At 47.2% G+C, this 13181-nt stretch overlaps 1 protein-coding gene across 1 annotated transcript in view; it reads right to left on the reverse strand.

Annotated features, from left to right (window-relative positions):
• LOC146205894 (uncharacterized) overlaps positions 1-13181 on the reverse strand; it is a 69514-nt gene that overhangs the window by 47529 nt on the left and 8804 nt on the right. The window contains exon 5 of the mRNA XM_084590558.1: positions 8223-8356. Coding sequence (XP_084446684.1) covers positions 8223-8356 — 134 coding nt within the window. The remainder of the gene's footprint in view (positions 1-8222; positions 8357-13181) is intronic.

Genomic DNA, 13181 nt, shown 5'->3' on the forward strand with positions numbered 1-13181 from the left:
GAACAGGCGATGGGTGCGGTAATTATACTGGGCATGCCTGCTCCGCTATTACCTTATCTTCCTAACCTATAAGGTCTCCGTATTCTAAAGCAGCAGCTGCCTTCAACTAAGGTTCATTGTCGAAGCCTGCAGAAATATATGCATGAAACATAAACAAATAATTTGCATGATATTGCCCCTTTTCCCTTTTGGCATCCGCTTTTTCTTTTCACTTGTACTAAATTTACGCTGTGATCATGTTGACACCGTTTTATTTGTGTTTAGGCGGGCTAGGGTACTGCAGTCAAAGCCACCTAGACTAGTGTAGTCCAGTCCAACCCTCTCACGCGTGGGGAGGAACAATAGGGTACAGTCCAGTCCAGCCCACTTATAACGAACTTGATCGTCACGCGGCATTTGTTCGTTGTATCCAAAGTTCATAGTAAGTGGACCACCTATAATACGGGCAAAAAGAGCAAGCGAGACGAAAGTTAACTTCATTTTTGAAAAAAGTCCGTGATGCATGTCTGCTTCTTCAAAACTGATTGCATCACTGCCGTTTCTAATTTTTCCAGCGCGGTAATATGTTCATCGCCAAGGCCTCTGCTCCACACGAGTTCCTTAAGCGACGCGATGTAACCGATCGCAGTTGAAGCGTTCACAGCAACTGGCGGTAGCATCCTCGTCATCGTCCTCGTCGGTCTCTGGGCAGTCAGGAAGGGCTCGCACTTCACGCACAATAGCTTCGTCAGCGCATGGCTCCGCAATGTCGGCGTCATCAGCAGAAACGAAATCGTCCCAGGCAACGTCAGATCCAGCCAGCTGCGTGTCAACGACGCGTTGCCACAAGTCCTCGTGCGAACGGCATTCCAGTGGGTGATCTATGGCGCCCTCGGTGCCTGGGCCCATAAAACCCGCCTTGCGGAAGCAATTTGCTATGCACTCTGCGGTGAGTTCCATCCACGCCGCTTTCAACATCTCCACGGCGGCAAGCAAGCTGATGCGAACTGGCATGGCAGCATCAACCGTGATCAACAAGCGTTGGATGACGCGCCGCTGGTAGCACACCTTTTTGGATGACGCGCCGCCGGTAGCACACCTTGAACGCATGAATGATGCCCATATCCAGCGGCTGAATTTTGCAGGTTGCATTGGGAAGCAAGAAGAGCACTGTCACCGCACTCAAGGAAGGCTGCACATGGTGCGCTGCACAGTTATCCAGCACGAGCAGGACCTTCCTGTTTTTTCGTGCCATGTCACGGTCGAACTCGACAAGCCACTCTGCAAATATGTCGCGACTCATCCAGGCTTTCGTATTGTTCCTGTAGCGTAGGGCACGTAGCTTCCAAAGCATCGCGGCTTACGTGACTTGCCAATGAGAAAAGGCAGCCGCCGGTCACTGCCATCCATATTGACACACAGAAGAACGGTTATGCGCAACTTGCTGTTCTTCCCTCCTGCGCACTTGTCGCCTTTCAAGGCATGCGTTTTAGATGGCAACATCTAATAAAACAACGCAGTCTCGTCGGCATTGTAAACGTCCCGTGGAGCATAGCTCGTGATTGTTGGGAGGTTGTCGGAAAGCCACGCATCGACGTCCCCATTGTTCACAGACACGGCCTCGCCGACGACCGCCTTGAAAACAATTCCGTGGCGAGCCTTAAACCGGTGGAGCCATCCATTGCCTGAGCTGAAATCGGGAAAGTCCAAAAGGAAGGCGAAGTCTTTAGCTTTGGAGAGCATCAGCGGTCCACTGATCGGAACTTTGCTAGACCGGGCGTCAGCGAACTACTTCAGCAGTGCGTCCTCAACGTCCGCGTAGGTCACCTTCCGAAGGCGCTTTCTAGTCGTCAGGTCGGCATTCACGGTAGCACCAAGAATCTTTTTTTTTGCCCTTCGCAATGGTTGAAATGGTCGATTTCGACAGTCCGTACTTCTTGACCAGTTCGCAGGTTTTGCACCTTGAGCAAGTTCATTAACAATGGCCATCTTCGTTGCAATGTCGACAGCTTTCCTTTTAGCACCTGAAGAGGTCGGCATACAGTCCTCCATCGCACCAGGCGCAAATCAAGCCCTTAGGTTCGCGCGTTAAGGCAGCCTTCAACTCCCCGATCTGGGAAAGGCACGGATGCGGCAACGATGCCAACGCAGTGCCATCGCACAGAAAGAATCAACGGCGCAATGCCCTCAGCGCGGGGTGGCAACGGAGCAACAAATGGAGAACCGGTTTGAATCGGTAGAGCAGGCGCTTGACTTTCCGGATTGGCCAACGCAGATCACGTGGATGCATCATAGCGACGCGGGCGGCACCACTTTCTCTTTCGTCACCGCGCGCGCGCGCTTTTTCGTTTTCATTTTCCAACGCGCGCTTTTTCTTTTCTTTTTTTTTACTTTATTTTACCCGCAAAGGAGCGTCAGGGGACGCTTTGTGCGCTCTGCGTTCGCGTCGTGTCAGGGGAACACAAACTGCGCGAAATTCGCCTGCCGCGGGTTCGCAGTCGAGTGAAACCGCGCCAAACACCGCCGGCTCTGTCAACTACGGGGGCCCGACAGCTTCGCGTTCGCTCTAACCGAATGTTGAGGCCACAACAGTTCGTTCTATGCGAGACACTGTGCCATTGCCCCAATATATATTTTGACGGTAGCACCGCCCTCGTTCGTACTAAGTGAGTGTTCGTTATATCTGCGGCTGTTATAAGTGGGCTGAACTGTAATAGGGTTTTGTCTCACAAGATGTTTGCAGCACTGGGAGAAGCAGATGCACCCTGGCCCAATCAGGTGCTCCTGCTGTCACCCCCAAATTGGCGGGGGTGACAGCAGGAGCACAATTCTCTATTAGAGCACAGGGGGGAGAGGTACTTAGGAGCACAATTGCAAGGACTCCCTTTCCCAGTGCTGCAGATATCTTGCAGGAGAGGGAAGGGGTGGGTGTATTTTTCAAAGTAGCAGTGGGGGTGAAGAGGGGAGTTGAATAAGGCAGCCCATGCTGTGCTGGAGGGGGACAAAAGTTCTTCCCTTCTCTGTGTGGACTTTGCTATGGAGCCACAAAAATATTTGAAACCTGTGCAGCAATGCAGCAACAAAAGAAAAGCCTTTAGGCAGAGCAGGTAACGAAGACTGGGTACTCAATTCCTCATTCATGGATTGGTGGCGTAGCCTGGTGGCAGAATCTGAACTACTCTCATGATGGCGACCGTGGAACCGCCATTTTAAACAGTACAGCTGAGGACATAAGTAAATGGAGCACTCTTTTCCGTTCAAATTAAAATCACAACTTCTGCAGCAGAGATAAGAAAACATTATGCGTCCAAGTGCAAGGGCACTGAAGTCTACTACCTATTCACACATAACATGACTGCCAGTTTCAATAATGCAAGGAGAGAAAAATTTTAGAACGAAATAGCGTACTCAGTTTACTTTTGTTCGCACTGGTACGTTTCTGAGGCATCTGCACAGACTTTGCCAGGTCTGGGGCTGGCCTAGTTGTGGAATCACAGGACTGGTCTAGGCCTGATCCATGTGAGCGTGGGCCTGAGCTGGGCTCACACTTCAAACAGTGGGCCTGGGCCGAGCCCAGGACGGAAACGAAAAATCAGGCCCGTGCTGAGTTCTAGTTTAAATACCGTATTTTCCGGTGTATAAGTCACGGCTTTTTTCTGAATTTTAGGTTGGTGCTTCTATAGAACGGTGCGACTTATATAAGGACAAAATTGGATTCCATGTTTTACGTATCCAGCGGATGATGATGATCTGGTGATTACGCCCTTCGCAACAGGTGGGCATCTCGAAATGCCCAAACCGGGGGAAAAGAAAAACTAGAAAAAAAAAAAAAAAAAGCCACGAGGTAGAACCAGAACGTACGTACACATTGCGCCACCGCGCGCCGTGCACAGTAACTGCATTTCAAAATAAAATGAATGTAACACCAAATTTTCCCAAGAAACAAAATGAAGCTTATGCATTTTTGCAGAAAATGTTTGCGAAAAGAGGAAAATATAGCTACAGTGAAATCTCGTTGATACGATTCGGCTAAATACGCTTTTCGGCATAATACGTTTTTTTTTTCGTTCCCGGCCGATGCCCTATAGAGGTAATGCATTTTTGTACGGCTAATACGATCGTATTTCCACGTCGGTTTGGATAATACGATCATGGAAACGTCTTCCGTAAATCTCGCGCAGTTTCGATTTTCGCGCCAGGAGGCAGCAAAAGTGTCCTAGCGGGATCTGACAGTAGCTGCAGTGGTCGTAACTCCCCTAGCGCTCGTGGCCGATTTTCGATGTTGGACATGACCTTTGCTAGATACGTGTAGGAATCACATTTCTCCAACTATGATGATGACATCAGAGCCAGTCCTTTGCAGAGGGTGGGCAGAGCTACTGAAATTATCGCATCGAGCGAAACTACAGGCACGGCGGACTGAACACGCGACGACATGCGCTTCGTATGCTCGAGGCTAGGCCTGGCTCGGCTCGAGTCCGGCCGTGCCTCAGCACAGCGTCTGCAGCAGTGTGGCGGCCTCTGGGAGCCATTTTCCCAAGCTCGCACAACAAAAGCGCCGAAGCGCACCGAAGGTTTTTAGCGCCATCTATCCTAAGACATAGTAATCACGGTAAAATCACGTGACCAAGAAGCAGTGATTGGCGCATGCATTGACGATGCTGTAGGCTTTGTTGGCTTTGTGTTTGCCATTTCTCGTTGCCATTTTGGTTTTCCGAGCGTTCAGCTTGCACTTCGCACTTATCGTTTTTGTTTTGGTGCCGCGTTTCACCCGTAAGCTTCACCATGTCTAGGAAGCGTAAAGCGTTATCGCTGAAAGAAAAACTTGATATTCTCGTAAAAGTCGACGACAATCCGCAGAAGAAACGTGTCGACCTGGCACGCAAACTTTGTTTGCCTGTCTCCACGCTGAACACGATCGTCGGCAAGCGAGAAGAAATTCGGAAAAACATTCAAGTCTTCGGCGCCGGCGTGAAGCAAACAAGGGATGCCAAGCATGGCAAGATGGAAGAGGTTCTACTGGCGTGGTTCAGGGAAGTAAGGGCGGCGGGCGTGAACGTGGACGGGACAGTTGTTCGCGAGAAAGCTGATGAGATTGCACTCTCGTTGGGCATTGAAGATTTTAAAGCTTCGGGCGGGTGCCTCCATCGTTTTAAAACACAACATGGCCTGTCATATAAAACCCTTTCCGGCGAAGGGAAGTCTGCCGACCAAGATCAGGTCTCCAACTGGCTTTCGACTCTGCCGGCGGTGATTGCTCAATACCAGCCAAGGGACGTGTTCAACGCAGATGAAGCTGGGTTGTTCATCAACCTCCAGCCCGAGAAAAGTCTCAGTATGAAAGGTGAGACGTGTCACGGTGAAAAAAAAAACAAAGAAAGAGTCACCGTATTGTTGTGCTGCAATGCTGATGGAACCGAGAAGCTCAAGCCTACCGTCATTGGCAAGTTCTGGAAGCCACGCTGCTTCTCGCGTAACCCACGCCTTCCTGTCGTTTACAAAGCGAATAGGAAGGCATGGATGACCGGAGCCCTTTTCACAGAGTTCCTCACCCATCTGGATGCCCGGATGCGTGCCGAGAACCGTAGAATTCTTCTATTTCTCGACAATTGTGCCGCGCACCCTGTCGATACTTCGTGGCTGCAAAACGTCAGAGTAATTTTCCTGCCGCCCAACTGCACCAGCCACTTGCAGCCCCTAGATGCAGGAATCATTAGAAACGTACAATTTCACTTTAGGAGCTTGTTGGTCAGACGCTTTTTGGCCAAGATTGACCGGAAAGATGCCAGCTTGAAGGTGGATCTTCTTGATGCCATTCATTTTCTAGCGATGTCATGGGATCGCGTCAAACCCGACACCATCGCCAACTGCTTCAAGAAGTGTGGCTTTTTTTGTGCATCTGGCGATACGGAGGAACATGGAGCTGACAGCGCAGAGATTGACATCCCGGACTGGGGTGACCTCGATGTCGGCGTGTCTCCGGAAGAGTTTGTATCGGCGGACGACCAACTGGCGACATGCAAATTGCGCACCGTCCAAGACATCATTGCAGATGTTACCGCTGAAGAGGAGAGCGACGACGATGACAACCAAGACGCCGGAGATTGCAGCGGCGATCGTCGGCCATTAAATACTGACGGTGCACTCCAAGCTTTGGACGGGCTTCGTGGCTTTGTCGCGTCTGCGGAGCTGAGTGAGGAAACTGCTACTCGTTTCTACGAGTTCCAAAAAAGCTTTCTTCAGGACCTCGAAAAGCAAAAAGTGCAACGCAAAGTGACGGATTATTTTAACGTGCTTTAATAAAAGCAAGTTCAGTGCCAAGTATGTATTATTCGCAATCTTTTGGAGTCCGTTTTGGATAATACGATTTTCGGATAATACGCTTTTATTGTCGGAGCCCGTGGGAATCGTATCAACGAGATTCTACTGTATTTTGAAAATGTTGCGCTATAAATAACAAGTTTCAATGAGGCGCTTTCGTTGGCGTCACTTCCGTCCGCCATAGCGTCTTTCTTTGTCCGTTTCTGCTTTGCTACGTGTTTCGCGTGTGTCGGGTTGGTCGGGTCTTGTCACACATCCTTCCTAACCATGACGCCTCCTGCAAAGCGAAGTCGTCGAAGTTACGACGTGAAGTTCAAGCTGCGTGTTGTTGAATTTGCACGCAATCACGGAAATCGGGCTGCAGGGAGGCATTTTGAGGTCAGTGAAAAATTGGTTCGGGACTGGCTCAGCCACCAGTGTGCTCGAAACAATGAAGGGAACAAAGAAGGCGAACCGCGGCAAGAAAGCTCGCTGGCCGGAGCTGGAAAATCGCCTGCGCACATGGGTCTTAGAACAGCGAGCCGAAGGCAGGGGCCTGTCAACTGTGCAGCTCCGGCTAAAGGCGAAGACCTTGGCAGCTGAGACAAATGCTGCTGGCTTCAAGGGCGGTTCGTCGTGGTGTTTCCGCTTTATGCGGCAGCATAAGCTTGTAATGAGAGCTCGCACTACAATGTGCCAGAAGCTGCCTGATGATTTTCAGGAGCAACTGGACAACTTCAATGTTTTTGTGAAAAAAGAAATTGAATCCAAGGATATTAGCGCAAGCCACATCATCAACATGGATGAAGTCTTGTTGACTTTTGACATTCCGCTTGGGAGAAGAGTCGCTGAGAAAGGCGAAAAAACTGTTACAGTGAGAACAACAGGGCATGAAAAGTCATTTCACCGTTGTTCTCGCCTGTTGTGTGGATGGAAAAAAGCTGCCACCCATGCTTATTTTTAAGCGCAAGACTCTGCCCAAGGAACCCTTTCCTCCCAGTGTGGTGATCCAGGCAAGCGCAAAGGGATAGATGGACGAGGAAATGATGAGTACCTGGCTCGACTAGAGTTTTTCACGGCGCCCCAATGGATTTTTTCACGCGAAGCAAGGAATGCTGGTGACGGACAGCATGCGGGCGCACATCACCGATTTTATAAAGAAAAAGATAAAAACAAAAAACTGCATTCCAGTCATCATACCCGGCGGCATGACGAAGATGCTTCAGCCGCTTGACATTTCTGTCAATCGAAGTTTTAAAGAGGTTCTGCGACGCTTGTGGGAGTCCTGGATGTCAGAGGGAGAGCACAGCTTCACAAAAACTGGACGCATGAGACGCGCAACTTTTGGTGAAGTAGCAGAATGGGTGAGCAAGGCATGGAACTCGATTTCTGCAAAAACTATTGTAGCAGGGTTTAGCAAGGCTGGGTTGGTTCCGTTCGTGAGTGGATAGCAGCGAGTCCGAAGATGATGACAGTGACATGCCTGTGGAGCTCCCACCTGAAGTAGCTGCATTATTTGCAAGTGACTCGGAGGACGACGACTTCGATGGCTTTGCCTAAACGCCGTCTTGTAAGCTGCTGTTTTGCACATTGCTCATGCTGTCAAAATAAAATTTTTTGAAAAGCACTGTCTTGATTTTGGACGGCACAAGTGAGCACTGCATAACTCGGGATGCATACGGAGGCGTGGCCGCTGCAATCGTGTTCTTTAGTTACACTTTGTCACTACCTGATCTGCAACAAGTTTTTATATCGCTTTCTAAAAGGGGGGCGAAGGGGGGGGGGGGGGGGGGGGGTCTTATACACAGGTGCGACTTATATATGTTTTTTTTTTTTTAAATGCGATTTGGAGGGGGGTGCGACCTATAGACCGGAAAATAAGGTATACCTAGTGGTCACAAGGGCAACAGGTAATGAAGACTTTGTATTAAACCAGAACTCACTGGCTGGTGGTGTGGCTGCTGCGCCGGCATGGGCTGTTGCTGACTGACCATGCTAGAAGAAGGAGGACCAGATCGTCCATAGCCAGACATTCCATGACCTCCCATAGGTGCCTGCTGGCCAGCTCCAGGACCGCCTTCAAGACAGAACAGACAGACACAACTGCAGCAACGCTAGTATGCTGCAAACAAATGCAACAAATGAAAAAAAAAAAAAGCCCGATATTAGTCCACACACACACACACACACACACACACACACACACACACACACACACACACACACACACACACACACACACACACACACACACACACACACACACACACACACACACACACACACACACACACACACACACACACACACACACACACACACACACACACACACACACACACACACACACACACACAAAGAAATCGGTTTTTGCCATTATGTCTCTAATTGTCGGCAAGAAAGTCAACAGGATTTACACAAGCTAAAATGCCTGCCTAGAGCGGTAAAGGAAAAACATAATGTTGCTGTTAGGCTGATATTCGAAACTGGAGACACCCTCCAAAGTGTTCACCTTCTACGTCCTTATACTGTTTCATACACAGCGGGCAATACTGCCAAAGCTAGAGTGCCTCATGATGGCCAAGTCCACGCTTGGAAAGTAGTTTGCCATTTGTCCAAAAATCAGACGAGCACCTTTAGTTGTGATAAGGCTCAAGGACTAATAATGCCCTGCACTCCTTTCTAGTTCTTACATTTTTGTCCTGCCCTTCACACAGATCTCGAGAAGCAAGAGTGACATGATAGAGTCACACACAGCTGGCACACCTATTCACTCCGAGTTCATTATCTGCACCCAAACAGTTAGGGATCAGTGAAAGTTACAACCAGAAAATGTTCAATAATTGAATGTGCAATAGCCATGATTTGCAAAGCAAGCATGCAATTTTATACTGCTCTATGCTTCCATCAAAACCTTAACAGTGGCTCAAGAAGCAAGAGTAATATGTAGAGGAATGACATGATTTTGAGGATGCACTACTTGCATAGCTTCCACGACGCCACATGCTCAGTGTGAAATGGAGTACAGATGGCAGTGGACAAGCACAGGGCCTCATGACATGAGCAGAAGTGGAGACAGAGTGGCTGCTCTGTGAGCATGTGTCACAATAGGAGTGGGCATGGAAGCACCTCGAGGATGATGCACTCACACATTATCGTCTTTTTTGTGCAGCTTTTTGCTATCAACTAGTGCAGTCTTGGTGTGGGAACGCCCTTTAAAACTAAAACACAATACTCAAGCGAAAAGGCTACTGGATTGCCTGAACAATGCTTCACTGAATTGCCACAGCTGATTGACATATGCTGCTGTTTTGCCAACGGGACTGGCAGCCCAAGCCTTATGTATCGTAGCCCGGCCTCATCGACATCAACGCTTTGAGCAATGAAATGCTCAAAAGCTAGCGTCGAGCGCTCCCTCGTCAGTGCGCATGGAAGCACCTTGAGAATGATGCACTCGCACATTATCGTCTTTTTTGTGCAGGTTAGTAATCCATTTCTCTGTAATAAATGCTTTAAATCAGACTATCCATTTATTGTTGTGCTTCCATGCCCTGGAACACTGGTAGCGCCGTTTTGCTCGCTTTCTGTTGACGTGTGGTGATGTCGAAGAAAACCCGGGACCAGACGATAAAGATATGATTGAATTGTTCAAAATGCTAAAAGAAACCAATGAGAGATGCATTAAGATAGAAGCTAACCAAGCTACCCTGTCCAAGACTTGCCAAAATTAAGCAAGAACAGGTCTCGCTCTCCAGCATCATATCCAAAACTCCAGTCGAAGACATCTGATGCCTGAAGAGACATTAGCCGCTTTGAACAAGATTTCGTGATCTTATGCACTTGACTTGATCAAATGGAAGGTCTTTTTCGTCGCAGTAATCTGATTTTTCTGGGAATAAAGGATGATTCCTCAGAAACATCCCAGCAGTCAGAAGAAAAACTTTTAGCCCTCCTTTCTGACAAACTTGAACTCTGCCTATCATCATATGCGGTAGTGCGTGCTCATAGAATTGGCCGATTCGACTATGAGAAAACAAGACCGCTTACCGCTAAATTCGCAACCTTCAAGACCAAAATATTGGTGCTTTCCAAGAGGCCTGGCCTTCGTGAAAGCGCTTTTGGCATGAGCGAGGATTTTTGCCCAGCTACACGACAAGCTCCAAAGAGTCTTCTTGAGTTCACCAAATCGCCCGAAACAAAGTACAAGCTATGAAACTTGCTTGCCAATGGCAAATGCTACATTTTTGACGCTCTTACTAACAAAATTCGAGAGGTGCCATCCACTTGCCAAACAGTTTATACCGAGGTCCCACCTACCAAGGCTACACGTTCCTGCTGCGTTTACTCATCAAAACGTTAGGAATGCGCGAGGGGAAGCGGCTCAGTATTGAACGTTTCTGTTGTATACACTAACATTCACAGCCTTAACAATAAAAAGGACAGTTTTAACACGTGTATTGATGTCTCGCAAGCAGATATAATTGTCTAAACGGAAACATGGCTCCCTGAGAAAGTACCCTCAAATTAACTGTGACTGCAACAGTAGATTCCTTACATTTCGTTGTGGTCGAGCTGATAGAACGGGTGGGGGAGCTCTAACTGCTGTCAATGAACGGTTTCTGTGTTTTCTCATAAATGTTGCTTTTGACTTAGAAATAGTTTGGTGCTGTATAAATATTGCTTTAAAAAACTTTGTCATTGGAGTTAGTTACCATTCTCCCTGTTCCATCCAGCACAGCTTTCTTTGAAGGTTTACACGATTGTCTGAACCAAACCACTGTGCAATTTCCTGGTGCGACTATATTTTTGATTGGAGACTAATTTTCCCAAGCATCGACTGGTCCGATTCTTGTGCTTGTTCTACCACCACTGAAGCTTCCAATTTTGTTACCGTTTGTTCCGATTTCAATTTATTAAGCTACCAACCCGTGTAACACCATCATCATCATCCTAATCCTAACATCAGCTCTGTGGTGTCACACATGCCATGCCTCAGCGACCACGACATACTACACTTCTCGTTTTCAGTTCCATCCACACGATCAAAGCGACAAAAAAAAACTTCAGAGATTACAAAAAAGCTAACTTCGATGCTATTAACATGAAGCTTTGCTTGTTTCTCAACACCATTTTGCCAATCTACTCGAGGCTTTTGGTTGCCGAACATTGGTAATCTTTTAAAAGTAAACTTCTGCACCTAACTGACAAATATATTCCATTACGAATGATCCATCAGTCATCTAACTCGCCCTGATGCAACTCTAAAACGCTTACCTAATAAAAAAAAGAAGGCTCTTTTGCCAAGCTAAGATAGAGTGTAGCCCTGCCCGATGGTCAACATACAATCTAGCAGCAAAAAGCTACGCAAATGCTCTGAAAACAGAGAAATTCAACTTTAGCACCACACTTCCTTCCCTAATAAAGACAAATCCTAAACAATTCTAGAACATCGTCAAGAGCTCCAAAGCTCGAACAATCACCCTGGTTGATGAATCTGGCAAACAGGACCCTTGATAAATGGCACTTTTTCCCTCTCGTTCCCTAGTCCCACAGCCACTCAATACCTGCCTTTTCCCTATGCTCACTTTCTCCCGATGAGCCCCATTGCATTTGATCCGGCCAGAATCAGAGCTATCATTAGACAACTGAAATTAACATTGTCATGTGGTGTTCATGAAATCCCATCAACATTTCTACAGAACACTATTGAATACTGTTCTATTCTACTAAGCTTCATTTTTACTAAATCATTTAACAAGAACTGTTTACCAAAAGACTGGAAAACAGGGAAAGTTGTTCCTATTTAAAAATCTGGCGACTCATACAAACTATCAAGCTATCGCCCCATATCCTTCACATCAATAATTTGCAAGTTGCTTGAACACGACCTTCAACCTCGTTAACTTTCTTTAATCTAACCAGTTTTTCCACCCTCCCCAGCATGGAGTCTGCAAATTATACTCGTGCGAAACACAGCTAGTTATGTTCACTAATGATCTACATTCATTTTTGGATTCGGGGTTCGTTACTGATTGTGCTTTCATAGACTTCTCAAAGGCATTCGATAAGATTAATTATCAACTGCTTATTCTAAAACTCAGTTGCCTTAACATCGACCCTGTAGTACTAAACTGGATAATTTCATTTCTGTCTAACTGCACCCAGTATGTCACAGCTAATGAGACTGACTCCCTTCAAGTACCTGTTCAATAAGGGGTACCTCAGGGACCAGTCTTGGCTCAGTTACTTTTTCTTATCTGTATTCATGACTTACCAAATTGTGTTTTTAGCTCCATCTGTCTCTCTGCCTCAACTGTGTTATCTACCGCAAAATGACTAACTATTCTGATATGACATTACTTCAGAGTGTTTTAAATAACATTGCTTCTTGGTGCTCTCTTTGGCAAATGGAACTGAATGCTATGAAATGCAAAACAATGCAAATTTCTCGCAGTCAGTTACCCTGTCCCAACTCCTCTATTAATCATTTCCCTCTAGGTTCTGTTTCAGCTTATAAGTACCTCGACATATATATTACGAATAATCTTTCCTGGAAGACTCATTAACTATGTAACATCCGGCAGCGGAGGTGGCTCTGCTACGGAACCAGTAGCAGGCCCGTGCATTTTCTTTTCCTTCTTCCTACAGTCGCAACAACTTATGTTTCTGCACGTGTCGATCATCGCTAAGAAGTTGCCATACCTCAGCAGAACACGATGACGTATGGACGCTCATTTCTACCAAGAACATGCCATGACTGGAACCACTTACCCGCTGACCTGGTCGCTATCACCGACAAGCTTCGCTTTCGCATTTCGCTTATTAACATACTGTGGAACTTTTTATTGCTTTTTACTGAAAGAAGAGCTACTGAAGACAAGAGAACTTTTTATTGACAGAGG

This window comes from Amblyomma maculatum, chromosome 1 (genome assembly GCF_055883805.1).
Source record: "Amblyomma maculatum isolate TAMU_Amacu chromosome 1, ASM5588380v1, whole genome shotgun sequence".
NCBI lineage: Eukaryota > Metazoa > Arthropoda > Arachnida > Ixodida > Ixodidae > Amblyomma > Amblyomma maculatum.